The 27,303-nt window shown below is 43.8% G+C and overlaps 1 protein-coding gene across 2 annotated transcripts; it reads right to left on the reverse strand.

Annotated features, from left to right (window-relative positions):
• Positions 1 to 594: 594 nt before the first annotated feature.
• Positions 595 to 27,303, reverse strand: asap3 (ArfGAP with SH3 domain, ankyrin repeat and PH domain 3). 2 transcript variants are annotated; one of them, XM_071528100.1, is made up of 27 exons: positions 26,934 to 27,303; positions 22,452 to 22,524; positions 19,806 to 19,951; positions 17,652 to 17,726; positions 16,238 to 16,287; positions 15,409 to 15,532; positions 14,095 to 14,180; positions 13,520 to 13,595; positions 12,285 to 12,371; positions 11,996 to 12,105; positions 10,436 to 10,505; positions 10,238 to 10,325; positions 9,781 to 9,829; positions 8,557 to 8,723; positions 8,142 to 8,275; positions 7,871 to 7,962; positions 7,594 to 7,774; positions 6,363 to 6,448; positions 6,065 to 6,180; positions 5,886 to 5,953; positions 4,534 to 4,641; positions 4,125 to 4,347; positions 3,704 to 3,885; positions 3,594 to 3,613; positions 3,061 to 3,271; positions 2,676 to 2,807; positions 595 to 2,498 (listed from the first exon to the last, which is right to left on the reverse strand). In XM_071528100.1, exons 1-27 carry the CDS (start codon positions 27,057 to 27,059, stop codon positions 2,424 to 2,426), a joined length of 2,955 nt encoding a protein of 984 aa, XP_071384201.1. In that variant the 5' UTR covers positions 27,060 to 27,303; the 3' UTR covers positions 595 to 2,423. The 2 variants fall into 2 exon arrangements, with proteins under 2 accessions (XP_071384201.1, XP_071384202.1); XM_071528101.1 differs by having other exon boundaries at positions 3,594 to 3,885.

Raw genomic sequence — 27,303 nt, forward strand, 5'->3', positions numbered from 1 at the left:
TGGGCATTTTCTCACAATTTTTAATTTCCATTAGTTTTGAGTTAGGAGTTCTGAAGATCAATAATCCAAATCTGCTGCAGGTGATCTTCAGCAAATTGCATTTCCTGATATGGCTGAAAGAACAAAAAAATGACTGTCTTTAAAATTTTGGATGGAATCACAGTGACAGTAGGATTTTTATATTCAATTACTTTATCCTGTTTATCCCAAAGCGGTTCACCATTCTATTCTTCTCCATAGAAAAACATTAGACTGCCACACAGAGATGACAACATTGAGTCATTTGTATTTTAAACTTACTGTGCAGCATATTCATCTCTTCTGTCTATTTCTCTCCATAGATTGCTACTGTATGTTCATGTCTTTAGTGAGAGGTATGGATGGCAGTACTGGCTCCTCACCCCTTTCTCGTAGTTATTTTTATAACATTCATTACTAGGACGGAGGCTTCGTATGTGTGCTCAGACTCACTAAATTATTTAATCAATGCCTGCTAGCATTGGGCAGAAAGGACTCAGTGCATTTGGACAGTGTGAGCCCAGTTACAGAAAAACAGCACCTGCATATTATACAATAAGAAACTTATTACACTATAAAAGAGTATGGTACTTTATTAGACATGTGTTTTATGTGTATGTTACAACAGTCAACAAATATATTGTACTCTCATACTAAATTGAACTAATTTACTAGTGTTTACATTTCCAGAGTTCCTACTTACAGTTATACTTAGAGTTGAATTTGTCCTTATAGTGCAGTCATCCACTGCCTCACAATCACCTGATAACAAGTCTGTCAGGATGTTTTCATATTCATTAACACAGTAACAACACAATATCAGTGAGACAGATAGACAAAGTCCTCGCCAAACACAGGAATGATTAAAAAGGAAGTGAATACCTGCTGCATGCACACCTTTACTCATTATTGTCAGTATGTGTGTGATTTTAGTTTGTGTAGAGTCACCACTGAGTGAAACAAGATCATTTCTGTGAGATTACACATCTGTGAGTGTCTATTCCATGCTCTCTCTCCTCTCTCTGAAGACCATTTAGACTGCTAATGAAGCAGACAGAATCCTGCATGCACAAATACATTAACATCAATATAGTAACACTATCTGCGATGATGAAATTGTTTGTTTGTAATGCAAAACATGAGAAAACGTCAAATATATACAACAGTGGGCAGTGTTTGGATAAGTATGTACAGTGAAGCATGTGAGTAATTGCAGTGAAATATGTTAAGGTTGTGTTTGTTACTAGTATGAGAGAAAGGCTAGTGTGTGCATATGTGCAAGTGTGCTTGTGTACATCTGGTCTGATACACACGTGCCTACAATAAGTGTGTACCTTTGTGTTCAATGAACAAATTACTACAGTGGGGTGCTGTTACGAACAAGCCCTCCTATCTATGTTGTGCTATTTCCTGGTAGAACAGAAGACAGTCTCTTTTCTAACACACCCTCCTTATTCCTTATTCTCCAGAGACAGACTCCTGGAGCCAGAAGAAACTGGATCCTCCACCCTCCGTCCTGCCAGGGCCCAGCCAGTCGTGCCCAGAGTCAGGTTAGACGGCTGCGCTAAGGTTTCAGATCCCTGTCCTGGCTGCCCCAGAGGCCTGGCGCTGTGTTGGGAGACAGAATTAGCGGGCACAAAGCCAGTTTGGGAGTCCCAGGGCAGGCGGCAACAGACACTGGGCAGGTATTCTCCTCCCAAGTCTCAACACACTACGACTGAAAGGACTAGACTTCAGTTTCCATTCAACTAAAAAAAACTTTTCTGTATTCATCCCTATACAGCAGCAGGCTAGGCACACGTTTACGGCTCTGCCGCCTCTTCAGGAGATTTCATCTCCGTGAGCTTAAAGCGCCTTAGAGGGTTTTCTCCCCAACAGGTAAGCTTTGCCTTTAAGCACAGATCTAGGATCAGTACAGCCAGCTCAACCATACAAATGTGTCAGTAATGATTAAATTGACTTAACAGTTTCTACCCCAAAAAGTCAATAGTCCCTATCAACAGTTGTTAATGGCTTTTAATACCACAGACAGACAACTGGGGAAAAATGTTATCCTTGGAGTTAGCGAAACAAGAATAGACCAATAGGGGAAAATATTGTCCTTGGAATGAGAGGCTTTATGGGTCTGTGAGAGGCTTCAGTATCAGTTCCCTTCTTGGTTTCCTGGATGAGTGACTGATGAAGGGTATAAGGCCCTAAAAAAATGCCCACTATATCCTCAGGTTCCCCTTGGCTCCTGTGTCCTCATGCAGAAGCATTCCAAATTTGCTCAAATCCTCTAGTTTGAGTACATAGTTGTAGATGCATTCCACTGCGTGATGAGGACAAGTTTCCAGTAAGCATCCCATGCTGGTTCAGTTCCTCTAGTATGTTATCATACAGTAGGTCCATAACTCCATGTCCCTTCAGTCTGCCAGTTTGTGTACATAGTTGACAGGGAAGGTACCACTCCTGGATGTGTCTCCCTCTATGTGACCAACCTGTTAGATAAAGGATAATGCAACATTTCTGATATGAATACACAAGGAACATATTAAAATTCAAACATCTTTTACATTACAAGTCCATGTAAAATCTTTCACATTACTACTCAAAGAGCAACTGACAAGGCAATGGTTTACAGTGAGATTATGGAAAGAAATTGTAGTTGCACTCACCCACCAGTGGGGGTCATCAGTGGCCGTGACCACAATGATCTCATCTTTGAAAAAGGCCAGCTGTTCAGAACTGACTGCTCGGCAGTCGACTAAAGCCTTGACGCGTTTCTGACGGGACCTGCTGCCAGAAACCTGGAGGAGACATGCAATATATTCCTCAGTGTACCACCAGCAGATTTATATTGACTGTGAAATCTCACAGACTCTTTTTATATTAGAGAGAAACGTAGACCTCTTGAGACTTGAGAACTAGACTAAAAACAACTTTATTGAATTGAGAAATAAATCTATGGCATTGTGACATGGAACAGTCATTGTTTCAGTATCAAAACATGGAAATATAGCTGAAACAGAATAAAAAAGAGGTTTCTGTGTGTGGTTGTACCATAGCGTTCCTGCGTGGTCGTGGGGCGGGGGCCATGACAGGTGAGGAGGATGGGGCCGGGGCGGGAGCTGGGCTCAGGCTCCGACCATTCCCCACCAGGCTGCAGTACAGCTCCTCCTGGCTGCCCACGCAGCTCGGAGACAAAACACCACACTTCCCCTGGCCCCCTCCTCCGCTGCTGGTCCGACGATATGACGTGGTCTTCTCTGAACTGGAAAGGGACGAAGAAGTCATTGATGTGAAATTAGTCCAACTAGAGGTGGTCCTCAGTCATATGGAGCGGTTTATGAATAGATCAAAAAAGCCTAATCCTAGAATAAGACATTTATTTAAGGAGGGGTCTCAAATGAAATTAACTTTTTAGACTCTGTCTTTGTAGACTTTGTACTTTATCATCTCTATGAGGCGGATACAATTTAACATGGAGGATTAGGGTGAGTCATATTAAGCTCCAGTAGAGGGCACTACAAGGCAAATCAAACACTACGGTGGTTTACTAGCTGTGCTTTGCTAGTGTAGCAGTGCTGTCTCACCTGACAGGCCCTATGTGGTTCTGAGAGGACGTTGGCGTTATACTGCTTTGAGACCCAGAACTAGCACCAGTTTGGCCCTCCCAGGTCTGCCTATGCCCCCTGAGCAGAGCTCCCTGTCCGTGGGGAGATCTAGGCGGTCTTCCCCCCTGGCCCTGGTTCTCTATGCTGGGTGAGGGAGGGCTGTGTCTGGCCTGTGCCGGAGGATTGGAGGGGTGGGGGACCGGGTTGGAGCAGCGTCTTGGAATGGGACTGGCTTCCTGGGTGGTGACTGAGATCTGGGGGTCTGAGCGACCTGTAGAGGGGAAATAGTGGTCAAATAACTGAATTAAAGAATGTAGAACAAGAGTGACAGCATACTTTTCATGAGGCATTCAAAGATTTGCAAAGCCAAATGTGATATGCCAAGAGCTGAATGCAAAAAAGTTATTTGAACTGACTATAAATCCATTTCAAAGTTAATTATCCCCCAAACAAAGTTGAGAAGGGAGAAGGGAGGATCTAATGAATTAAGGAGAATCTTATGTAGCTCACCTCTTTGGATGGATTTAGCTGGCAGTGGTGGTGGCATTGACCCTCCAGAGGGGGCACTGTTGGTCGGGGGATTTCTATACAGGAAGTCTAGGTTCTCATAGGTCTGACAGGGCCTGGTAGCCATATTGGCACTGGCCCCGTTAGCCACGCTCCAGCGGGCGGACGCTCCACCACCTCCGCTTGAGGGAAGAGGAGAGCGATGGTTTCTGAGCAATGGGCTCACCTGGAAGAGGGGAGAGGGAGCACAAGGTTATTTTATAGTTTCTTACAGCCTTTTCCAAATGAATAGAGGAGCTATTGCAGAGTGGAAGATCCTATAATATGCTGCTCCAAAGTTTCTAAAGGCTTTTTTTTCTTTGGCTGAAAAAGAAAGTCAGTAATAAGATAGGCAGGGCGTGTGTGTGTTTACCCTCTCATCCAGTTCATCCTCACTGTCATACAGCTCCTGAGACTGAGTCTCCCACATGAACTCCACATGGATCTGAGAGTTGAACTTCCCACTCTGGGCCAGCTCCAACTGAAACACACACAGAGAAGCAAACACACTCAGAATACTCATATGATAACACACACATACTTATAGTCTATTGCTGTTATGCAGTGCAGTGCAGCGGGTAGCATACACAAGGTTTGATGTCATGTGTACTGTATATTCGGCTTGGGTTTGAGGTAGAGATTAGCAAATATATTTTAATGTTTCCTGCTTAGCTGTCAGAGCTTTACAGAGTTACACAGAGACTGTAGTCACTCTTGTCAGTGCAACGTTTGGATCAATAGATATAGACAACAAAAAAAACAGCTAATTAGGAAAAGGGCAGGGGCATAAATGACACCTAATCAACGGGAAGCTCTGTCCTGAGTCTGACAAGACGTCACTCATGACAATGCAAGTTTGGAATCAACAGATATAAACGATATCTCAATGTGACTTGGTGATTAATAGATACAGATGATCAAAATTAAGCCAATTAGGAAGGGGCTTAAATGGCATCATTAATCAATAGGAAACTCTCAAATCTGACAAGCCATCACACATCTCAGTGTGGCTTCGGGATTGCTCTCCTGAGTCTGCCAATCATGTAAATGCGAGTTTGGGATCAATAGATAGATGATAACACATCTCAATGTGAATTCAGGGTCAATACAGCTAAAAAGGAAAGCGGGAGGAGCTTAAATAGCTTAACAAATTGATAGGAAACTCTCCTGAGTCTGATAAGCCATTACTCATGTCCATGTGAGTTCAGGATCAATAGATATAGCTGATGAAAACCAGCACAGTGTTATAGTTTTTTTTGGGATGGACCTAAAGACCAACCTACAGTATACTAGCTGCTGGGTGCAGCTAAAAAAGCACCTGATGGCCCAGTATACCGAGCAACTATGTTTCGATTTCTACACAACAAGGCTGGTTCCAATGCACAATAAAACAGGATATTACACAGGGCAGGTCTGATTCAGCAGGGCAGATGGCCGGTAAGAAAATAAAACCAGTTTATAAATGATGCACACTGGGAGCTGCTGAGGATAGGATTCCTTGTACTGGGAGTTAGTCCTTAGCTGAGCTTTGCTGCACAGGGAGTTATTTTAAGGTAGTATTTCCAGCTGTGGGAGTTGATCTGTTTTGTTTTTGGAGATTACTTTCTGGTACGGATTTTAATGTTGCAACTTGATTCTTTTGTGGAACTCCTGACTACGTTTGTGGTCCCTGAATTTATGAATTAATACTTTACTTAGATGAAGTAAGGTAAAGTGAAGTCTCACCAGCTCGGCACACTGTATGTGCTGCAGCCTCCTGGCAATATCGAGGGCTGTCTCTCCTGCCGAGTTCACTAGGACAAGCATAAAATAAGCAGTATTAGTATTTACTGATGGCACTGTGTGTGTGTGTGTGTGTGTGTGTGTCAGAGAAGGAGAAAGGGAGTGAGTGATAGAGACAGTACCTGTGTGTAGGGCTGCCTTTCCTTTGAGCAGTAGTTTGAGAGACTCGGGCTTGTGGTGCAGGGCGCTGTAGTGGAGAGCTGTGTTTCCTTCTGTTGTTCTCTTCTCCAGACAGTTGCTGTGTATAAATACAGGGAGACAGACAGACAGACAGACAGACAGACAGATGATGTCAAATTTTTTCCTTTAACAGAGGGAAGCCACAACTTCCTAGGCAAGTCAAACATAATAGATCTAGATCTTAAAACCGTTTATACCAAGTAGGTATGAACACTACTTGACTTCTGGTCCGTGTCTGACCTGTTCTGGATGAGGAAATCCACCAGCGCCAGAGAGCTCTTCTCTTCCAGACGTACAGCAAGGTGGAGAGCTGTCTCTCTGATGTCCTTATATAGGAAGAAAGATGAAAAGTACATATTAGGCCAAACTGTTCACCCTTAAAGAGATATTTCATTTGTATAGAACATTTCTGCCTTTAGGACACATTTTTGCCTTTAGGATACAGTGTCTATATGAGTTTATTGACAGTCCTATTGGGGCACCCTGGGGCATGTATGTATGTTACCCTGGGGCAGCCTGTATTGGCTGCCCCAGGGTAACATACATACATAACATACGTCTAAATAGACGTATATGTAGGCTAAAACTTAAGGCTTAAATAAGTAAGCAAGGCCTAAGGCTTTGAGCATTATCTGTTTGTGTTTATGTAAAATGCAAAAGGAGAGGAGCGAGAGAGAGAGAGAGAGGGAAATGAATGAGTAATTCAATGAACTTGTCTCCCTTGATCTCAAGAGACATGAGCTCTGACCTAAAAGCTGAAATAATAAACCAGAGCCAACCAACACAAACACACACACACACCCTCCGAAGTCAGTGGTATTACACAATCTGCTTACGCTATCCGAGCAGGAAGCGGCTGACAAGAGGGTAGAATATGATTAAAGAAAAGAAGGAGATGCATTAAAGAGAGGAAGTGTAAGACTTTAAGAGACAGCAGAGGAGGGGAGAACGAGATGAGAGGATGAGGAGAGAAAAAGAGGGGGAAAGATTGGATTAGAGGCCAAAGAGATGGGAGGGCTGTCTTGCCTACTACTGAGGCCTTTAACTACCGTCCCACATGGAGCATGCAGACAAGATGACAATTAACACATATTTCACATACTGTAACTGTCCACACACCTCCCACACGCGTCATGACCTTTTTTACCACTAAAGGATTTCATTCTGTTTTTACCCATTCCAGCCACAGTCCTACTGTAACAAAAAACAAGTTTGTAACTGTATTGTGTATTTATGAAACACTGCACAAGTGTGTGTGTGTGTGTGTGTGTGTGTGCGCACTAGTGTAGGCTTGAACAAGCTGGGTGGGGTACCCTGTCTGGAGGAGTTGTCATTCAGCATAAAAGACTGGCAATTTAGGGGCATTTTAGAGCTTAAAGGTTTGTGTCACAAGATCAAATTGCTAGTCACACCCTAGCAAGGCACATTTCTGGGAGAAATACTGGTGTGTTAATCTGCAAATTATCTTTACCTGTCCATCAGGCAGCGTGAGTGGTTTGGCCAGCTCCTCTCCCTCAGCGTACAGCTGCAGAAGGGAAGTGAGGTCACGACTCCTCACGGCGTCGTACAGCCGGCCAGGATCTGCTTCCTCTCTCCGCAGGACATACCGACGCTCGGCGTACTTTGCCACAATGTACTCCTTCCTGGCATTCCTGATGGTTAAAGCAATGTATTTTAGTGAAGAAAAAAAAAAACCTGCTGTCAGCGCCTTTTGACCAATCAGGTAGCTGGAAAGATCAGGAACTCACATGTCACTTTGTGGGAGTGGCTTGACAGAGTCATTGGGAAGGCCCGCCTCCATGATGTCATTGAATCTGGTGTTGCCAATACTGACTGCCAACTGGACCGAGACATATACATAAAGGTATAAACAGAAAGGTATGACATGAAGACATTTGGATGAAAGGCAAAACATTTACACAACGCCTGTAACTAGGCCATCATGCGGACACAAAATCCACCTAACCCTGTGTGTGTATACACAAATATACTGTACGTGTGTGTGTGTGGATTTAGTACCAGTAGCTCAGAGGTGCTGAGCAGGTCCAGAGTGAGAGACTGGATCCTGGAGTAATGGACACCCAGCTCTCTGTGGATCCCAGAACACTCTATACAGGTCAGGATGCCCAGGTTGGTGGACAGCCACGTCGGATCTGAGGTAGACAGAGAGAAAGAGTCAGGCAGACAAACAGACTGTCAGAGACACACAATTGTCTACAAAATCAACACGGCTTGAACTGATATTTTGCTGGTTTTGAATTTTTACATTTTGAGTGCTGCTTTGGCAATATTGTTTCTGTTTAACAGTCACGCCAATAAAGAAAATGTATTTGTTCAGAACATTTTCATGCCTTTCATTCAATCTCCTGGATAAAATCTAGAATTCTAATCAACAACACCCATTTGGCTATCATCTTTCGCCTGATTGGCTGACCTGGGGCTCCGCAGTCGGCGCAGGCCTCGTTGCCAGGCATTTGTCGTAGCTCGGTGATGATGGCTCGGGACAGCTCCTGGAGCCCGCTGTCCTGGAGGTGGAGTTGGTCTCCACCCAGTGCTGTGTTCAGGGCCTCCTCCTTACTGTTCTGCAGCACTGACACCCAGCTACAGGACAAACACAAACAGTTAATGCTTTCCCCCCTATTTTTTTTAACAGTTATCACATTTAGTAATTGTTTGCTCACTTGGACAAAGGAAAATGGACACTGCAAAATGGCCATAGATGGGAGTTGTGGCACTAAAGGAAACCAGAGGATTGATTATTTCTACTTTTCCCCAAAAGATCAAAAATAGTCATCAATGTGTTCAATGTGTTTTGAACCACCTGCTAAGTTGCTTAGTCAGCAGTCCTCATCACTTTCACATCCAAGTTTCATGAGTGCCCTACCACCCACATTCACACTTAACCTCTTGTCCTTCATTTCTGATGCTGCTGTTTTTTTCTGCCCCTCCAGCTGAGTCCTCGTCTTTTCCCTCCCATCCATCCTTGTCTCTTCCTCTGTCCCTAAACTCACACAGCACATCACATCAAAGACTCTGCCTGGAGGCCCACACACAGGGAAGGGCAGGGGACAGAAAACCCCTTACACTGTCCATGCACACACATACACACCCACACACACACACACAAAGAGTTGCCTTGCTTGCTCTCTGTGGCTAGAGAGAACAGTCCCACCCAGCACCAGCTGGGCCAGGGGGCTCCTAGAGGACAGCTGTGTCTTTTTCTGTCTCCATCTTTTAGTTTATCTTCCTTTTTGTCCATTGTCAGCCCTACTTGTTTCATTCTCTCCATTGCATAAATCATCAGACTATGCACTCATCTCCTTTTTCTGAATACAACTTAAACTTTTTATTAATCCATCAATGCTGCTAACTCTCTTTAGAAATGCAACTCCTTATCTTCACACTCTCTTGCTGCACAGAAAATAAAACCAGTCTCTCTCTGAATACACCTCTCTTCTTTCTCAATGTCATCTTTGTCTTTTTTCTTTCTGCATGAATATTACACGACCGCATCTCTCTCTGGTTTCCATATAATCCCAAACAAATGTGCATGACATGTAACGACTTGCTTACACAGTAACAATGATGAAGAGATGAGGAGGTAAACAAAGTTAGCCTAGAGCCTGTGGCAGTTGAAGAGAGGTTTTCCAGTACTTACATCATACATTCCTGCTCGTCCTCTGCCTGGAAATGGTACGTCCGATTGTCTACAAGGGAAGCGGGAGAAAGAGGAAGGGTGGTTAGTCAGTGCCAATGGATTGTGTAAAAATACATTATGCAATGGCAGACAGTGTGAAAGGGGGATGCAAGTCAATAGGAGTGGTGGTAGGAAGAAGGTGCATGGCTTGACGTAGCGTAAAACAAGTGAGAGCCATAGAATCACATCTGTTTCACATCAGAGCAATGTAGATAAATCACAAAAGGAATCTATTAAGTTCATCCCAAAGCAAAATGTGTCTGATCACAATTTGGAGTAATGTGGGGACCAAAAGAAGAAATAGGCGAGCATCCGCACAGCTGCGTTGCAAATGACTCCTGACAGTCTTTAATGGTTGAGATAATGCTGAGGGTAAAAGCTAAGGGGCCCTGAGGTCAAGGGTTAAGTGGGAACCTACGAGTGACCAGGTCAAAGGTCCTCCTCTCCTCGGGGTTGGGCCGCACCTGACAGGTCAGGAGGTTCAACTTGGCTGGCGGTCGGTTGATCTGAAGAAACACACACACACACACACACAGAAGTCAGTATTTATTACATAATTGGTTTGCTATGCATGAATTTGGACAGAAGTCACTCAGTGCCACTTATTAGCCCTCACCGTGCTGTGAGAAATGGTCAGGCAGCCATATTTGACTCCACACTTCCTCTTCTGCCACACCTTCCTGATCCTGCAGAAGGATACACCAACAAAGAAGAAGGGTACAATATGAGAAAAAAAACATTTTTTATTCATTTCATGCTGTTGATATTACAATATTGACCTGGATTGTTCCTGCGCAGTACATTAAGTGTTACCATATGCCCTTGGCCTGAGTGATGGTGACCTACACACTATGATGGCCCAGCTTATTCCTATTCACACGGCCCCAGTCCTGTTTTTATTATCTTGATTGAATCAGGTAAAATGGCTGAGAACATGCTCTGTTTTGTGTCAGTGACCTGGGGGAAATTTACTCTTCTCCTGCCTCCCATTCGTCCTACTGAACCACATCCCCTCTCCTTATCGCACTGTAATCTAGCTCTGTGGTGTGTGTGTGTGTGTGTGTGTGTGTCTGTGTGCATGACGCAAAAGCTGGATCCGCTCAGTTAGCCAGTCTGCCAATAAGTTCCAGAGGAGGGGCCCCTGCTTGAATCTTCACCACACAATAATGAAGACCAGCTGGGCTAGATAAAGTTTGAGTTCCCCCTTCTCTCTCCATGCCTTTCCCAGTTATTCCCCACCCAGCTCTGAGAGGCAATTTGCTTCAATATCCATACGCAGTACTTCACAAATAATCCAAGAAACATCGACGCGACCTCGATCCTATTGCTGGTGCTCAGTCTTGAGCATAAATACCGAGTACACACACACGCATCATGTCCTTCACTCTATTTCCATCCATTCATCAGCCGAATTCTTTTTTGGTATGTTGAGACAAGAGGGAAGGCTGAGAGGGAGATGCAGGAGAGGAGGTTCAGGCAGGACGGAGGGGCCATGTGATTCCAGAGGCGACATTTCTGGCCATGATTTCAGCCTCCATGGTAAATGACTCCATCGCAGCCATCCTGAGATGGGCAATATTTTAATTAAATGTATTTGAAGTACATATGTAATTACTTTTGTGTCTTTTTTTAATTTGCATTTGGCTGGATTTAAAAAAAAGATGTAATTTGTATCAAGATACTTTTGGATGCAGTACTTTTGTATTTCATATTATTTCATATTCAAATTATAGGACTGTCTAGAATAGATCAGATTTCTATAAAATAAAATGGGCACAATTAAATTCATTTTTCATACACTTTACTTTGGCTGTAGCTCAGTGATGAATTTTTTATGGAGTTTGGTGCTGTTTACTCCATATAAGAGAACAGCACTTATCGTGGGCTGCACTCAATTCAAAATATGATGTTGAAATACATGTTGCATGCTGCAGACTAGCCAGCACTCTTATGTTTTGTTTCATGAATTTCCAATACTAATACTATGTGTATTTTACAACGGCTTTGAACATGACTCAGCCAATCAATGACCAGAAATATTGCTTTTATAAGAATTGTTTAAGTATTCAGAGAGCAAATGTTTGAAATGTAAACAGTAATCTTACATTAGCCAAATTTTCTATATAAAACGTTGTTTTGGAAATTAAAGAAAAGGAATTCATGCATGTCTCCATACCCATCACTCTTCTTGAGCAGGAAGCCAGATTTCTCTGTCCCGTACTTCTTGTTGCCCTGGGGCTGATGGATGCTGTAGCCGTTACCAGAGTTCTTTCTGTTCAGGTACTCCTGGGATACAAACAGATTAGGACTTCACTCAAACATTGTAAGGCCAGTCTTTCTGACTATGCTGAGCTGTACACATTTGGTTTGGATTTTGACAGTACCAGAAAATGTACGGTATACTAACTCAAGGTACTTAAGTTGTATACACAAGACTAGTGTTGATGCATTATGGGTAAGCGTACCTCTTTCCCCTCCACTTGTAGGAGCAGTCTGAGAGAATCCCTCAACTGAGTGAGTTGTCTCACCTCCTCATCCTGGTCTAGACGCACCTACAACACACACACACACCAGAGAGGTCAGCTAATAACAAAATTCTGGAAGTACAGCATGTTTTGAGCAGAGCAGAATGTTTATTAGATCATATGAAATGTTTTACTGATGTGGCCCTTAGCTCTGGGTGTGGAACAGCAAATACATCAGAGCTTTGCATAACGGCCTAAATAATGCAGAACAGAGCTGAGAAAGGGGTGTGTAGTCCTGTGGGGCTATGCTTTCCGTATTAAAGCAGCAATCTTGTGTGACCAGTCTTGCTTGCTACAGAAGTAAATTTATCTGGAATATTTCTGCCTTTTTACTGGAAACCATACCACACGCCTTTATTTGTATCTCTTCTAAATTTCCTTCTTAAAGCTGAGGCCTGGCATGTCTGGGCGAGTATCTGTTCTGCCGAACCAGAAAAACCTCTAACGTTCCCTTGCATCCCCAGTCAAGTGCCTGTTTCCAGAGCTGAATCCAGAACCAGGCAGAGGGCTAGTTGTGTGCGGACTGGAGGCCAGTCAGAGTGGTTGGAGAAATAGGTGTGCATTGGGGAAAGAATTAAAATGAGGGATGCTTTCAGTTTCATCTTTTGGAAATAGGGGAGGCATTTCTGGGAATAGCCTCCAATAACAGTCTGTGCCTGTGGGTTCAGTTGGGAAAGTTCCAGAGGGGGAGAGAGGCTGAGGTTTTGGCAGTTGCAGCAGTGAAATAGCGCTATAACTTAACTGTTGTCTGAGATACTAAAACTCCATGTGATTTACAGCGAGAGCTTTACAGTAAGTGCCTTCATGGCCACAGTTTTTATCTGTTATTGTGACTGAATCAGGGATGACAAATGGAGAAAACTTTGTCCGTGTTGGGGGGAATGATAGCATCGATATGTACGTGCATGTGTGTGTGTGTGTGTGTGTGTGTTTTGTGATAACGTCACTCTGAGTCAGTCACACAATTAAATGCAAAACAGGCCGACAGCAGCTGGAGCAGAACCGAACCTTTGACCTCTCGTCATGACAAATACTGTACTGAATTCATAACAAAGATGGATATCATGATGTAGGTTGCAGACGTAAGATTCCTGAAAATGCACCCCTATAAACACTGACTGCATGTTATACAGGTAGACAGACAGACCAACAGCGTAGCTCCTGTGTGTGTTTACCGTGTGGACAGACGCAGCCAGCTTCTCTACAAAGGGAGTGAGATTCTCTGCAGCTTTCAGCCCGTCCTGGAAGAAACTGAGCCCAGAAAAACAACAAATGCTGAGTCATGGTAGTGCTTCAGTCAAAACATTCCAGTTCAACACCAACCAAAACATCATATGCCGAGGCTGTATAAGCAGCTCTGACACCACATAAAACACAGTGTGATTAAAATGGGTAAATGGTTAACAACAGTAATAATAGCTCGCAAAAGTAAGACATGACCAAACAACCTCAACTTTTGTGCAAAATCCCTCACAAAAATCCTGAGGTAGAATCAAATCCATATGCTTTTTAGACCAGGAGAGACAGGGGTTTATTTTCAGAAGGCTGGATTTACCTCCTCTATTCCCCCCTTTTTTTGGCTTCGATAGCACATTCAGATGTGTTGTGGTTACGTTACGTCAAAATCCCATATTAGCCTTTTATCTTGTAAGAGAAAATAAACTGTTCTTTCACACCTAGAACAAAATGACAATATGGACATCTGTCGGGCGAGAAAAAAACATAAAAGGAGATGTTTGCTGAGACTGACCTGAGCTGGGCCTGGAAGTACTTGATGAGGCTCTGGAGAAGGTCTGGGCCCTGACGCACCTTCAGCTCCTGGATCTTCAGAAGATACTAGAAGCATAAACACACACACACAGTTAAAGCAGCTCCAGACCTGGCTACACTCCAGCGTACGGTCAGATGCATCCACACGCAAGCCTGAAAATGAAAATGAGGAACAAAGCTACCATTTTGCAGTGCCCATAATTTAAGACTCATCCTAGACTACACACAGCATCTCCAATATCCTGTTTTGAACATGATTTTTAACTGCGTGGCTAGAATCTGGGACACTGCGCCATATTGTTTCAAAGGTCATGTGCCGAATTTCACCACTCCAACCAGTCAGTGATCCTTGTAGACTGTAACAGGAAAAAGTAATTATTTATACTGAAAAGATGGCTGAAACGTAGAATAACAAAGAGAGGCATAGTTCAGGCTTTATTCTGACCCATTTCCATCCTGCCTGAGGGCTTAATGCATGTTTAAAAAGGTAGGAAAAAGCTTTGGGAGCAAGCTATGGGGCTTTTTTTTTTTTGCTCTGTGGAAGGAATGACTACATTGTCCTTGCTCCATAAAACCCAAGTCTGAATCCATCTGTCTGTCTGAGGGTGAGCGAGGTGTTTCTGTTCGGTGTATATTGGTGTGCGTTTGTGTGTATGTGTGCATTTGTGTGTATGTGTATATGTGTGTGTGCGAGAGAGAGGGAGAGAGAGAGTTAGTATGTGTGCAGGGGTGAAAGAGAGAAAGACAGAGAGAGAGAGAGAGAGAGAGAGAGAGAGGCAGACAGAGGGGTGGAGTGACTTGCAACAAGTGGAAATTCCATTTTTCCTCCTCTTCCTCTCAACAGCTGGTCTCAGTCAGTATTAGACTACTTTTCTCAGGGTTCGTAAACTGTAGCTACATGTGGACTGGAACTCAACTGAGTTTATACACCATCATTGCCTGTGTGTAGCAGCATTGCCAATGAATTTCACAGGGATTTCACTCACTTGGCTTTTAGTTGTGGGTCATGGATATAGACTAGTGTCATCAGCCTTTGAACTGTACCTCCTACTGTATATGGCCCAGTCTGCAGCTCTACAATACCTAGCCAAGCAGAATCATACTTGACTTACTGCAACCCTTTATAGGAATTAATGGAGGGATGCAAGGGAACAAACCTGGCCATCCAGTTGAGCATGGATGGAATATGGAATTCACAACGCAAGACCACCCACACTTGAGAACTAAATCAAGTCCACCTCAGGTATTTGAAAGGTGCCTGGGTAGGGTATTTTGCCTGGCAGTAATCCCCCACCTCACACATCTGCAGCTGGAAGGCCCGTCTCTCCCTCTCCATGTCCTCTCCCCCGTCTGATCCCTCCATCCTGATCAGCCCCAGCTGCCTGCTCTTCTCCCTCCGCTCCTTCTCCAGCTTCCCTCTGTCGGAGGAAAGAAACAAACAAACAAAGAAACAAAGAAAGAAAGACGTTTTCGTTACACCCTTGCACAACAGCGTACTGTGCAATTCTTGGACCATTTGTCTGATCAACTCTGGAAGGAAGAAAGCCAACTCCTTTATTTTAATGTGATTAACTATTAAAGCTTATAAGTTTTTTCACTGAGAGTGCTGCACCTCGTCTTCCCTCTATGCAACTTCATAAAAGGTAGCTCCCCTCCCTCTGGTTGCTTTTTATTCCACTAACCCATTCACTTTCCTCACATACAGAAAGGGGAGGAAGTTGGATAGAAGACAATAAAGGAGAGTTGAAATCCCCTTACAACATTATAAAGCACTTAAAACCACTGCCGAAATGAGATCAAATGAGGGCTGCAAAGTGCAAGTGCCTCAGTTTTATTTCGTAGACATGTAACAGAGAATGGCCAAGGGGAATGAACTATTATCCCATTAACCTCTGCTTTTATACCAACTTCTGTGACCCAGAAAAAAAAGACTAGCAAGAACCATAAATGTGTTGCGTGATTCTGCTTGGGCAATCACATCTGTCTCAGGCTTAAGTTTCTCTTCTCTCAAGAAAGCAATGAGGCTTGCAGATCAAGAGCTGCACTATAATCAAGCACTATGCAGCCTTAGGAACGGGAGGTTGTATATCCTCATAAATATAACAGTAAAGTTTACCACTTACATTTTTATGTCATACTCCTTCCAACTCTTCTCCATCTGTTTCTTGAGCTCCTGAAGAGGAAATGACACAGAAAGGGAGCATGAGAAGAGAAGAGAAGAGAAGAGAAGAGAAGAGAAGAGAAGAGAAGAGAAGAGAAGGATCCCCGTCAGTGAATTCTTATAAAGACTGAACCACAACTGCATGTAATTTAAACTCTGGACATAATGATTGTTCACTTAACATGACCCTCCAGCAAGGAATTTGTAAAAAAAAAAAACTTCCATAGCAAATAAGTAGGGTGCACATTCATAATGAAAAATATCAGCTTGACTTTTTTTATACTGCAATTTTTTGCTGTTATTTTGCTTATTTTGCTTGCTTTTACACAAAAGTGAGCAGTTCACTACAGTAAAGTCATATCTTCCTACAGATGGATAGTGGCATTTACATGTTGAGTAAATTACAATTCTGGTTAATATGAGTCCATGGACAGTCAGGTAAAGTATTTTATTGCCTTGGGTATTGGTCTGATGTCTGGGTTGACACCAGGCAGTTAATGCACAAAGGTATGATTCATCACAATATGCTATGAAGTCTCCTTTCTGGCTGAACAGGAATTCGGTAGCACTTTAACTTCCTACCTAGTTACAGTGAAGCAATGTTCAACTGTCAAATCAGCTGTTACAAAGAGAGGGCAGCGACAGGAGCTTACAGAAGCATTAGCCTGTTATTAGTCACTCGTCTGTCGGCCTGACAAATCAAAAGGTCAAACAATTTGTAACGACAGACCTGATCAGCATAGTAACCTAGCTTGGTCTTACTCATTAATCTGCATCAACAGCAACACCTTATCCCATATCTTAGCACACTCAGCTCTGTCTACAACACAGACAGACAGACGGCATTATCTACTTAAGGCAGGTGTAGTCTGTCTGTCCTAAAACACAAGGTTTCCAAACTCACACTACAGGAGCCGTGTCTGAAACAAGTCACGGTCTTGTTGTGTATGCTCAGCTTAACCAACAGTAATAGTCTAACAGCAGTTTGGGTATATTATATTAGTTACAGGGACGGGATGATATATCTAAATTTAGTATATCGCAATACAAAAATGTGATAATACAGAAAAATTACCATCACAATTTCACAAGCTCTCCACTGAAAATATATTATTTACACTTTTTAAATTGTTGTTTACATTCTAGCAAGCCAGTGCCATTGCTAGAAAGATTTGTGGCTCAGAAATAAACATAATTCTGCAGAGTCAGGCTTTATTGTCATTTAACTTTTATTTATTACATCGTATCGTGGTTGTATTGAATCATGAACCCCATATCGCGTATCGACTTGTATCATGAGATAAGCAGATTGTCCCATCTCTGATTAGTTTTATTAGCATGTAATAAGTACAGTATGTAATAAAATCTAGACTCACTAGTCTGCTGTCTCGGAGCTCAGTCTTCAGGACATTTTCTAAAGGGAAGGCCATGATGTTGTTGAGGTTTTGCACCTGAAACAGATTGAAGAAAGTTAGGTACATCATGCAGTTGTTTACACATTTTCCTTATCTCCCCATGGAGTAGAATTTCTGGGAATGAGTGTGGATAACACTAAAAACATGGTGATTCAGTCTTGTTTGAACCGGTGAGTCATGAAAAGAAAACACTGGACAATAATCTGCACCATTAAGATGTTTGGATCCAAATGGGAGCATGAAACAATCATGTTTTATGAAGTGTTTGTGTTCTGCAAACTGGAAGTTGAGGTTAATTTGAGATGGCAATCAGATGAATTGAGTCAGTGGTGAATCTGGGTACATAATGAGTCATGCAGTGATGCTGAAAACGTGGCAGTGTCCTCCTCCTGACCTCTGCTTTAGCGAAATGTAGTTAAGCACTCACAGAGACATGGACACAGACTGAAACATACCAAAAAATACACACACATGCATACACCCACACAAACAACCACAATCTCTACCACCAGAGAACCAAAGCACCTTGACACTCCTCCCCCACTCTTATCAGTGTGCACAACTTAATGGTAGAAAGAGTTTTTTCAGTTAAGCGGCAGGTGGGGAGGATGTGTTAGGTGATGGCGATCAACCGGCTCATGGGCAAGGCTAAGGCAGAGTGACCTACTGAACGACAACAACAAAAAAAACAGCTGTGCTTTACAGTAATGCATAATTACCTACCCACTAATTCCCCAATGGTGAAATTTATGACATCGCTACCGATGCCTGCTAAATGGTAACATACATTATCCATTGTGTCCTGTCCACATCTTTTAGTTGGCCATTGTCCAAATTTCTGAACTCTGTCTGTAAACTACACTGTTTTTTTTCCATGACTCCTAGTGGAATTACCTTTGGCATACAAGCGAGTCTTGTGATAAATATTATACAACCACTTCCTTGAGCTGACCGCTGAGTTCACCTTGATAGATTGACTCAGAGACCTAGAAATTGGTCTGGCTGTTTTGATTGGCCTCCAAAAGCTGAGTCGAGGCAACACAGGGAAATACCTATTCCCAGACCCCTCGACACATACGCATACACACACACACACACATATAGAGACAGGGACACATGCACACAGTTACACACACACATAGCGCAAAGGAAAGCGTTCAGGTTGAGTTTGCAGTGCGAGTCCTTAAATCATCCTCTGTTAGTCTTCTGGACCCAGTTCCTCCTCACATCTGTAAGGCCTGCTCTCTCCCCTGTGAGGCCTTGATTGACAGCTGGGGGGAGGGAGTAAGAGTGTGTGACTGTGTGTGTGTGTCTCCACTCACACATGGAGGTCTGGGATGAATTATCATCGCTATGGAAACTATCAGTGGGAGGGTTCCAGACTGCCCCAGATTCTGGAGAATCAAGAGGCGCTAGCATGCAGCTGTTGAAAGCCCCCTCCCAACACACACACACACACACACACACACACACACAGGCACCATCATATCGACCCAGACTTAGGGTTCCCTTGCCACCCAATGCCCTTTGACCTTTCACCTGTGGCACTCAAATTCATAATTCATCTCTTCTGTCACACACACTTACACACACACACACACATACAGAGGGAGTTTTATGATCTCATAGCATGGTTAAATCACACCTTAGCCAGGATAGTGTGTGTAGAGTGAATAATGTTTGAACCGCTCAACACTCACATCTAAGCTGGACAACAGTACAGAATGTGGGTTAATAGAGAAGGAAAGTTGGCATAGGAACATGAGATCTTTCCTAACCCTGCACATCACATCTATTATGTCTGGTAGGGCTAATGGACACACATATAATAGACTGAAAATAAATCTAGCTGATTCACTTCTTCCCTCTCGGAACTTTCAGATCAATCCATCATCCTGGGGTTTGGGAGCGATGCAAGAGGCCAACTTCTCCTTCCTCTTTTGTTCCTCTCTGTCTTCATTTTCCTTCCCTCCTCCCTATCTCCTCACTAGGTTTTGCAGAGTGTGGTTTGAACTCTCCGGTAAAGACAGCTCATTTGAGGAAATGAGCTGTTCCCCTCCTCCCGTTTCCTGCCCCCCCTCCCAGCTCCTTTTCCTCTAACTCTCCTCCTCTTACCAGATTTTTGAAGAGTGCTGTGACCTCTCTGGTGAACACAGCCAGGTTCAGGAAGCCTGTGGAGACTTCGTTGTTGTCCTGGGTCAGGTGGCTATTCCCCAGGTTCTCCAACACCTCAATGTACTGCTCCTTGTTCTCCACATGGGCTGAAAAACAACACACATACACACAGAGTAAGTACACACACAGGCTGTAAACAGAGAATCAGACGCAAGTTACATGAACACAAAACAAGAAAAAGGCAGGCTGACAGGTCTAGTTGCAGTGAGAGTGTTTTAACAAGCCAAGCATGAATTGTCAGGACAATCAGGACTAGTTTCCCACTGACCCCGGCTTGGGAGACAGGCTAAGTTAGAGAGACTGATGTTTCTCTAGACCTTTAAGGTCACTTTCCCCAGGGTCATGACCTTAGTGGGCTCCCAGTCTGTTGAACTCACACTGATTAGTCAGACTTAAGGTCATGCATGCCACCATTCTGAGGCAACGCACATGGGCAATTTGATCAACACTTACAACCAAAAGTCTCCTTTCACAATGCACAGGTCTACACTATTTACAGGGGATATTCCATTTACACAACACATTGGTATTTACACTGCCTAAATGGAAAAAGGCAAATCTTTAATGACCCCTCTAGTACAGAAATGCCTTAGTTGACTTTGGCAAATCCCCAAATAAAGGGAAAGACAGACACATTTGTTGGTAACTGCGGATTAAGAATTGAAGTAGCCAGTAAAGGAGCATATGGACTGGACAAAACCCATCTGTAGAAGTACCCATAGTAGACTAAACAGAAATAAGCAAGATGAGAGCAGTTGGTTCGTCTGCTCTGGTCTGGTTTGGACTTCAAGACAAATACAAGGCTAAGGTACACTGACTGTAGCTGGGAGACAGGCTGACACAAATGTACTGAATGGCCAAAAAGCAGTAAAAGGGAATGGGGTATGACAGAAAAACAGCAAATTTAGGGAAAGAATGTGGAAATACTGGAGGAAGGAGGAGAGGAAGAGTAGGGGAGAGAGAGACAGAGAAAGAGAAAGAGAGAGAGTGGGGGAAGGACCAACTGATGCAACAAAGAACTGTTTTGGTTGTGTTTCTGATGTTCGTTATAAATAAAGTATTATTACAACAACAAACATCAATCTATCAAACAACAAACAGCTGAGTCACAGAGGAGCTCAGAGGAGGATCTTATGGCTGACCTTTAACTACTAGATACCACCAGAGGAACTCAACTCTTTCGCTCTGCCAGAACGAACACACACACACACACACACACAAAGGCCGCAGCATCTTGGCAGAGCCTGACAGAAAAGCGGCACTTAGGGGTTAGTGGGAATAGAGAGTGAAAGAAGAGAATATCTAACCATGCATGTGTTTTTGCGTGCATATATATATATGTGTGTGTGTGTGTGTGGCTGACAGAGAAATGGGCCACCAGGCCAGTGTGGGGGAGGAGTGGGCGTACAGCAGTGCAGGACTGTGTCTGTACGTGTGGTGAGTCAGACTGTAGTTCCACATGAAAAACATCGGGACTGATTAAGGGGTTCAACAACACAATGAGCGGGGGGGGGGGGGGCTCCGGTCCTCGCATTACTGCAACTAACCCATATGATTCTACTTAGAAAGAGAGGAAGAAACAGGCAAGGAAGGAGAGCGAGGGAACATAGATTCATGGAGAAATGGAGAATAATCATGGGGTACTACTCTGCAGCTACTACAGCACTAGTGACCCACACGTCTCTGGTTGCCTAATTCTGGGCAGCTGGCTCTCTGACTCAGGTTTTCTCCAAAGCTATGAGTTGAGGCCTTCAAATGGGAAACAGGGTTGTGAGCTAGCAAGAGAAAAACAACTTCAGGATATGTTCTGCAATGCTTCTCTTTCCCCCGCACATTTTTGAGGTGAACAGTCACATCTAATGCATGCTTGCTTCTTGGGGATGATGGCAAGTGATGGTGACATAGACCTCACATGACACACACACACACACACACACACACACACACACACACACATACACACTCACTCCACATGCACTCGTTGACCTGTGGTTCTGGCAGGTAAACACTGGATGCTTCATTGTGGGTCATGATTCCTTCACTGGTGGAAGGCACTTACAGGAGACACACAGGTCACACACACACACACACACTCCATGAAACTATATACACACTCTACACTGCCACACATTTAGCCACGTAAACACACACACATACACCAGGAAACCATACCATACACCGTATGGTTGTAAACACAATTACCCTTCATCCCACGCATCCTGGGCGCATAACAAGGGGCCTCACTCATAAACAACACTGCCCACACTAGCGTGATGATGTCATCTAAAGTGGACTTGCAGGATGATTTGTGCTGACGCTCCCCCCCCCATGCACTGAACAGCTCACCAGCCGTTCTAGCGGTGGAAAGTTGTTTAGAAACCAGCAGCTGAGCTGACGCATTTCATTTCTAGGGATAGACACATCCTTCATCATGCAGTGTGTTTATAATATTAAAACATATTTTGTACCGACCTGCCTGTAAGTACTGTAATGCCAGTCAAGAGGTATAAGTCAGAGGATGTTGTGGTGTAGTTATACAATGTGTGTGTGTGTGTGTGTGTGTGTATGTGATGCATGGACACTTACTGAGTCCAGAAGTGTGTATAGCTTTGATCATCTTCTTCATCCTCTGTAGAGTTGTCTGGTCCATCTCCAGAGACTGAAATACAATAACAAGACACACGTTGGTATGTGAAATTCAAATCCAGATTTAATAAAGGTGTTTGAATTCAAACTGCCTCCCCCCAAAACTTCCATGTCCTCTATGTGCAGATTAATTATAGTCTCTCACACAAGTAAGCATTACTATTACTATTCAATAATGCTTATGTTTGACTTGTGTTTACAGTTTACTTTTCTCACAGTATATGTATGTGTGTGTGTGTGTGTGTGTGTGTGTGTATGTGTGTGTATGTGTGTGTGTGTGTGGTTGCGCGTGGACAGTTCCACCGAATTTTCTCACGCTGTGTGATTAAGTTGAACAGGTGACTCAGCACTCGCCAGCTAGACAGTCTTCTCTAGTCTGTCTTGCACTGTCATGTAAAAGCCCAGATGATGTCACTTCGCCTGTCTGTCTGACTGTCGCTTTTCAGGTTTCATCAGCTACACTTTCTCACCCTGAAACCAGACTGGAAACATAACTAACAGTGGTAAAACTCATTTCACATAAATAGAGCACACATGCAGGGTGCTTGTTGGAGCATCCCAACCCAACAACTTTTGAAACTATAACCTGCTTGATTCTCTTTACACAAGCCACTTGTTTCACCAGCTAGACATATGGCACTCCTCCTACATGCCACCAGAAATAGCTTTAATGGGCCAGTAATCTAGACTTAACAGAGACTCTGCCTTGCTAGTTGGTGGTGTTTACACACCCCAGTCCTTCCCAGGCCAGTCCACTCCCAAAGTGTTAGTTCACTAATTAAAAGGCGTCCTGTGACTCTGCACTCTAGACAATGTATGGGAAAGTGATTTAGTGGAGACTGGAGATGGGAGTTGCTGCCCATGTAGTTTCCACTGTTTGGTAAGTTGGTTGGCAGACAGAGGATAAACACAGTGGAAACAAGCTGGTACAGGTCGAGGAGACAAGTTGTGGTTGTTGGACTTTGTGAAATAAATTTTGGGCACATGTGCGCACAGACAGACAAACCACCCATCAGTCGAAACAGACAGACAAACTGTCAAACGAACACATAAATATACACACACACACACACACACACACACACACCCCTTTTGGACAGGGCAAGCAGTTCCACCCATCAGTGTTGCTGTTGAGACACAATGTGTTCCTCCCTGCTGCTCTTATTGTTACACAAACCCAGGCCACGTCCCGCTCTCATCTCACCACTCTGGCCTTATTGTGCCCATATGCAAGGTTGTGTGCACCTGCTGTCAGGGTGTGTGTATGTGTTTGCGTGTGAGTATGCATGTGTGTATGTGTGTGTGTGTGTGTGTGTGTGTATACCCGAGGGAGTTTTTCCAGAGAAAGCGCCTGCTGGCAGCAGAGCTTGATATTTAATCTCAAACTGATATCTGATCCTTATTTACCACATTAACTGGGCATGACGACACCCTCAGCGGCAGGAAAACCAACAAAGAGTTTCATTCCCAAAATTAGATATCCACCATTTGGAAAATTTGAAACCTATTCTTACTGCTGGAAACAACATAAAGCTATTATAGGTTTATTAAAATAATGAGTTGTCTTAAGGACTTTGCTTATAAAGACATTAGACAAGAATCAAATCATGTGTTTTTAAAATACTGACTGGTAAACTTAAGGTAGAAACATTTTTCCCAAATGGCTACAGAGGAAACGAAACCATTTCTTCTCTCTCTGTCCCCCTCCCTCTCTCCCCCTCTATCCTTGTCTCTAAGCAGTCTTATCAGCAGTAATAACTAACAAGCAGCACTGTGTGTGTGTGTGTGTGTGTGGTGTGCGAGGCCAGAGCGCTCGTCTCCGTCTCCCTGTCTGCCGCCATAAACCACACACATGCCAACACATTAACCTAACAGTTGATCCAGCCTGTCCCTGCTGAGCAAACCAAACATATAATACCTACGCATCTATAAAGGGACTGTTGCATTACATCTGTGTGTGTGTGTGTGTGTGTGTGTGTGTGTGTGTCTGTCTGTCTGTCTGTGTGCACATGTGTAGGATTCCAGCGCGTCCCTCCCCAGAACAGCTATTCCAGCTATGTATTTTCCAGTGTGTCATCATGGCCATAAATAATGACATTAGACAAACATAAATACATCAGACAGCTGTCTGGAATTGTTCTCTTTATAAACCCCGGACTCCTCGATCTCCATCTCCTCTCTCTGTCACATAAATTACTATCTGCTAGGAAATCACAGTTTCTAGCCAGGAAAGTCCTAATGTAAACCTTTCATCTCTCAAAGCCGTTATATTTGAATGTTTCCACATTTGGAGGGGAAAGAATTTCATCAGTTAGTATCTGTAAAATATACACTCACCGAGCACTTTATTAGGAACACCATATTAATACTGGGTAGGTATCAGCTTTCAGCTCAATGTCAACCTGCTACCAAAGTGCCAGCCATCTCAAGGTTCGACGTGTTGTGCGTACTGAGATGCTTTTCTGCTCACCACAGTTGTAAAGAGGTTATCTGAGTTACTGAAGCCTTTCTGTCAGCTCCAACCAGTCTGGCCATTCTCCTCTGACCTCTCTCATCAACAAGGCGTTTCCGTCCGCAGAACCGCCGCTCACTGGATGTTTTTTTGTTTTTCGCACCGTTCTGTGTAAACTCTAGAGACTGTTGTGCGTGAAAATCCCAGGAGATCAGCAGTTTCAGAAATACTCAAAGCAGCCCGTCTGGCACCAACAACCACGCCACGGTCAAACTCACTGAGATCACATTTTTTCCCCCATTCTGATGTTTGATGTGAACATTACCTAAAGCTGCTGACCTGTATCTGCATGATCTTATGCATTGCACTGCTGCCACATGATTGGCTGAATGGATAATTGCATTAATAAGCAGGTGTACAGGTGTTTCTAATAAAGTGCTCGGTGAGTGTAGAGGATCCAGTTTGTAAAGATGTCATCTTTTTTTCAACCATAGACTGCAGCTCCCTACTATCCCCTAATCATATGATTTGATGCCGTCAACCATTGTGTAAGAGAAGGCATAATTCTTTCTGCAAATGACGGGTATCTCATTTCAGAACAAACCTCTTCTATTGTCAATGTGTAGCTCATTTGCAAGAACATGGTGATTCAAACTGATGTGAGCTCTGATTGAAAACAGAAATACATCTTGGGCTACAGCACAACAGTGAATCATTATGTTTTGTCACAAGGAAGACAGACAAGGAAGGGTCTAGTTGTGCGCACTTTGATTATTTGTATTATGGCGGAGTTCATGGCAGCCTCCCTCTCTGTTTCCTTCTTTGCCCGAGGAGCTTTGGGACCACAGGCCAAGGAGAACAGATTTCAAACAAACACAAATGCACACACATACACACACAGAAAGACCTCAAACAGGCCTTGAGCCAAAGTACCAGTTCAAACAGACAAACGCACAAACTGGCCTTCACAGACATGCATGCAAGCACAGACACACGTGTGTGTACATGCACACACACACACACACAAAATACCCTATTCTGTCAATGAGGCACACTTCTGGCATGCCTGCTGTAAGTGTGGCATGTGTGGTGTGTGTGTGTTTTGTGTGTGTGTGTCCTGTGTCAGTCTGATTCCTATGGGATGGAAGCAAGGCCAAGTAACCGCTCTGCATACTGCATTACCTCATGTAACCATTACTGTTCTGCTGGAACAAGCCAGGCTGCACTAAATCAGTATAAAGGTGCATCTGACCCAAATCTAACCTCTGACCTTTCCTGGAGACACTAGTGTACTCATCATTTTGTTATTGTTGCCACAGTTCTCCCAGACAGACATAGACCTTGCTTTATAAGGCAGGGACTTCCAAACTTTTTCATGTCAAACCTCTAACCAGAATAGTAGGAAAACTTTTCTACAATTCTCCCTCTTGCCAACTTCTACTGAATGCAGTGGCAGTGAAATTCAACTAAACATTTTGCTGGGACCCCCTGCAGCCCCCCACAGGACCCGCGGGGGTCCCTGGAACACCATTTGGAAAGCACTCCTATAAGTTATTGTCACGTACCTGTTCGTGCAGTTCATATTTTAGCAAAGTGGTTTAACAGAGACTCGTGAACTGTCAAACTCCAGTTCCACATCTGAATCTCATGTTGGAACAGGAGTTTCGAGCACAAGAGCACCCAGAGCAGCTACCCCCCCCCCCCCCCCCCCCCCCCCCCCCCCCCACACACACACACACACACACACACACACACACAAGGGCAAAGTCTCAGTGTTTATCTCAGACAGCAGTGAGAGTGTTGAACAAATCTAATTTATGACACGTTTCATCTTTAGACAGCACTGTACTGGAAAAGACCCTCTCACATCAGTCATCTGAGTAAGAGCAGGTGACAGTGCAGAGAGCTTTCTTTAGCCTGGGCTTTGTGGACAGGTAAACTGCAGCCCCACCGCCTCCTCCTCCTCTCACCTCCTCCACCGCTGAAACCGTGTTCCGACAGTCGCTCATTTTGGACTGAAAACTGGACGTCCCCGGCGAAGCCAAATCCTCGTTAGTCAGCACCACAAAGTCCGAAATGCTTATTCGCTCCGGCATGTTTCAAGTGAAAAGGTCCAACAATCACTGCGGGGAAAAGTTAGTCAAAGTCTCACGCGCGCATATTCCCATTTGAAGAAAAAGAAACCGCTCGCTCCTCCCTGCGTGAAAATGGCAACGGAGAAGAAAAGCTGTATTCCTCGGAGTGGATTTCCCAAGAGCAGCGTCTGCAGATGTGTTGAAGTGTTTCGGTAAAAAAAAAAAGTTGACTAAAGCTGCGGGTAATGACCGAGTTTTCACTCAC

The sequence above is a fragment of the Centroberyx affinis genome, unplaced genomic scaffold (assembly GCF_046629955.1).
Source record: "Centroberyx affinis isolate AG114_WGS23_722 - 3 ecotype Tasmania unplaced genomic scaffold, CSIRO-AGI_Caff_v1 ptg001619l_1, whole genome shotgun sequence".
NCBI lineage: Eukaryota > Metazoa > Chordata > Actinopteri > Beryciformes > Berycidae > Centroberyx > Centroberyx affinis.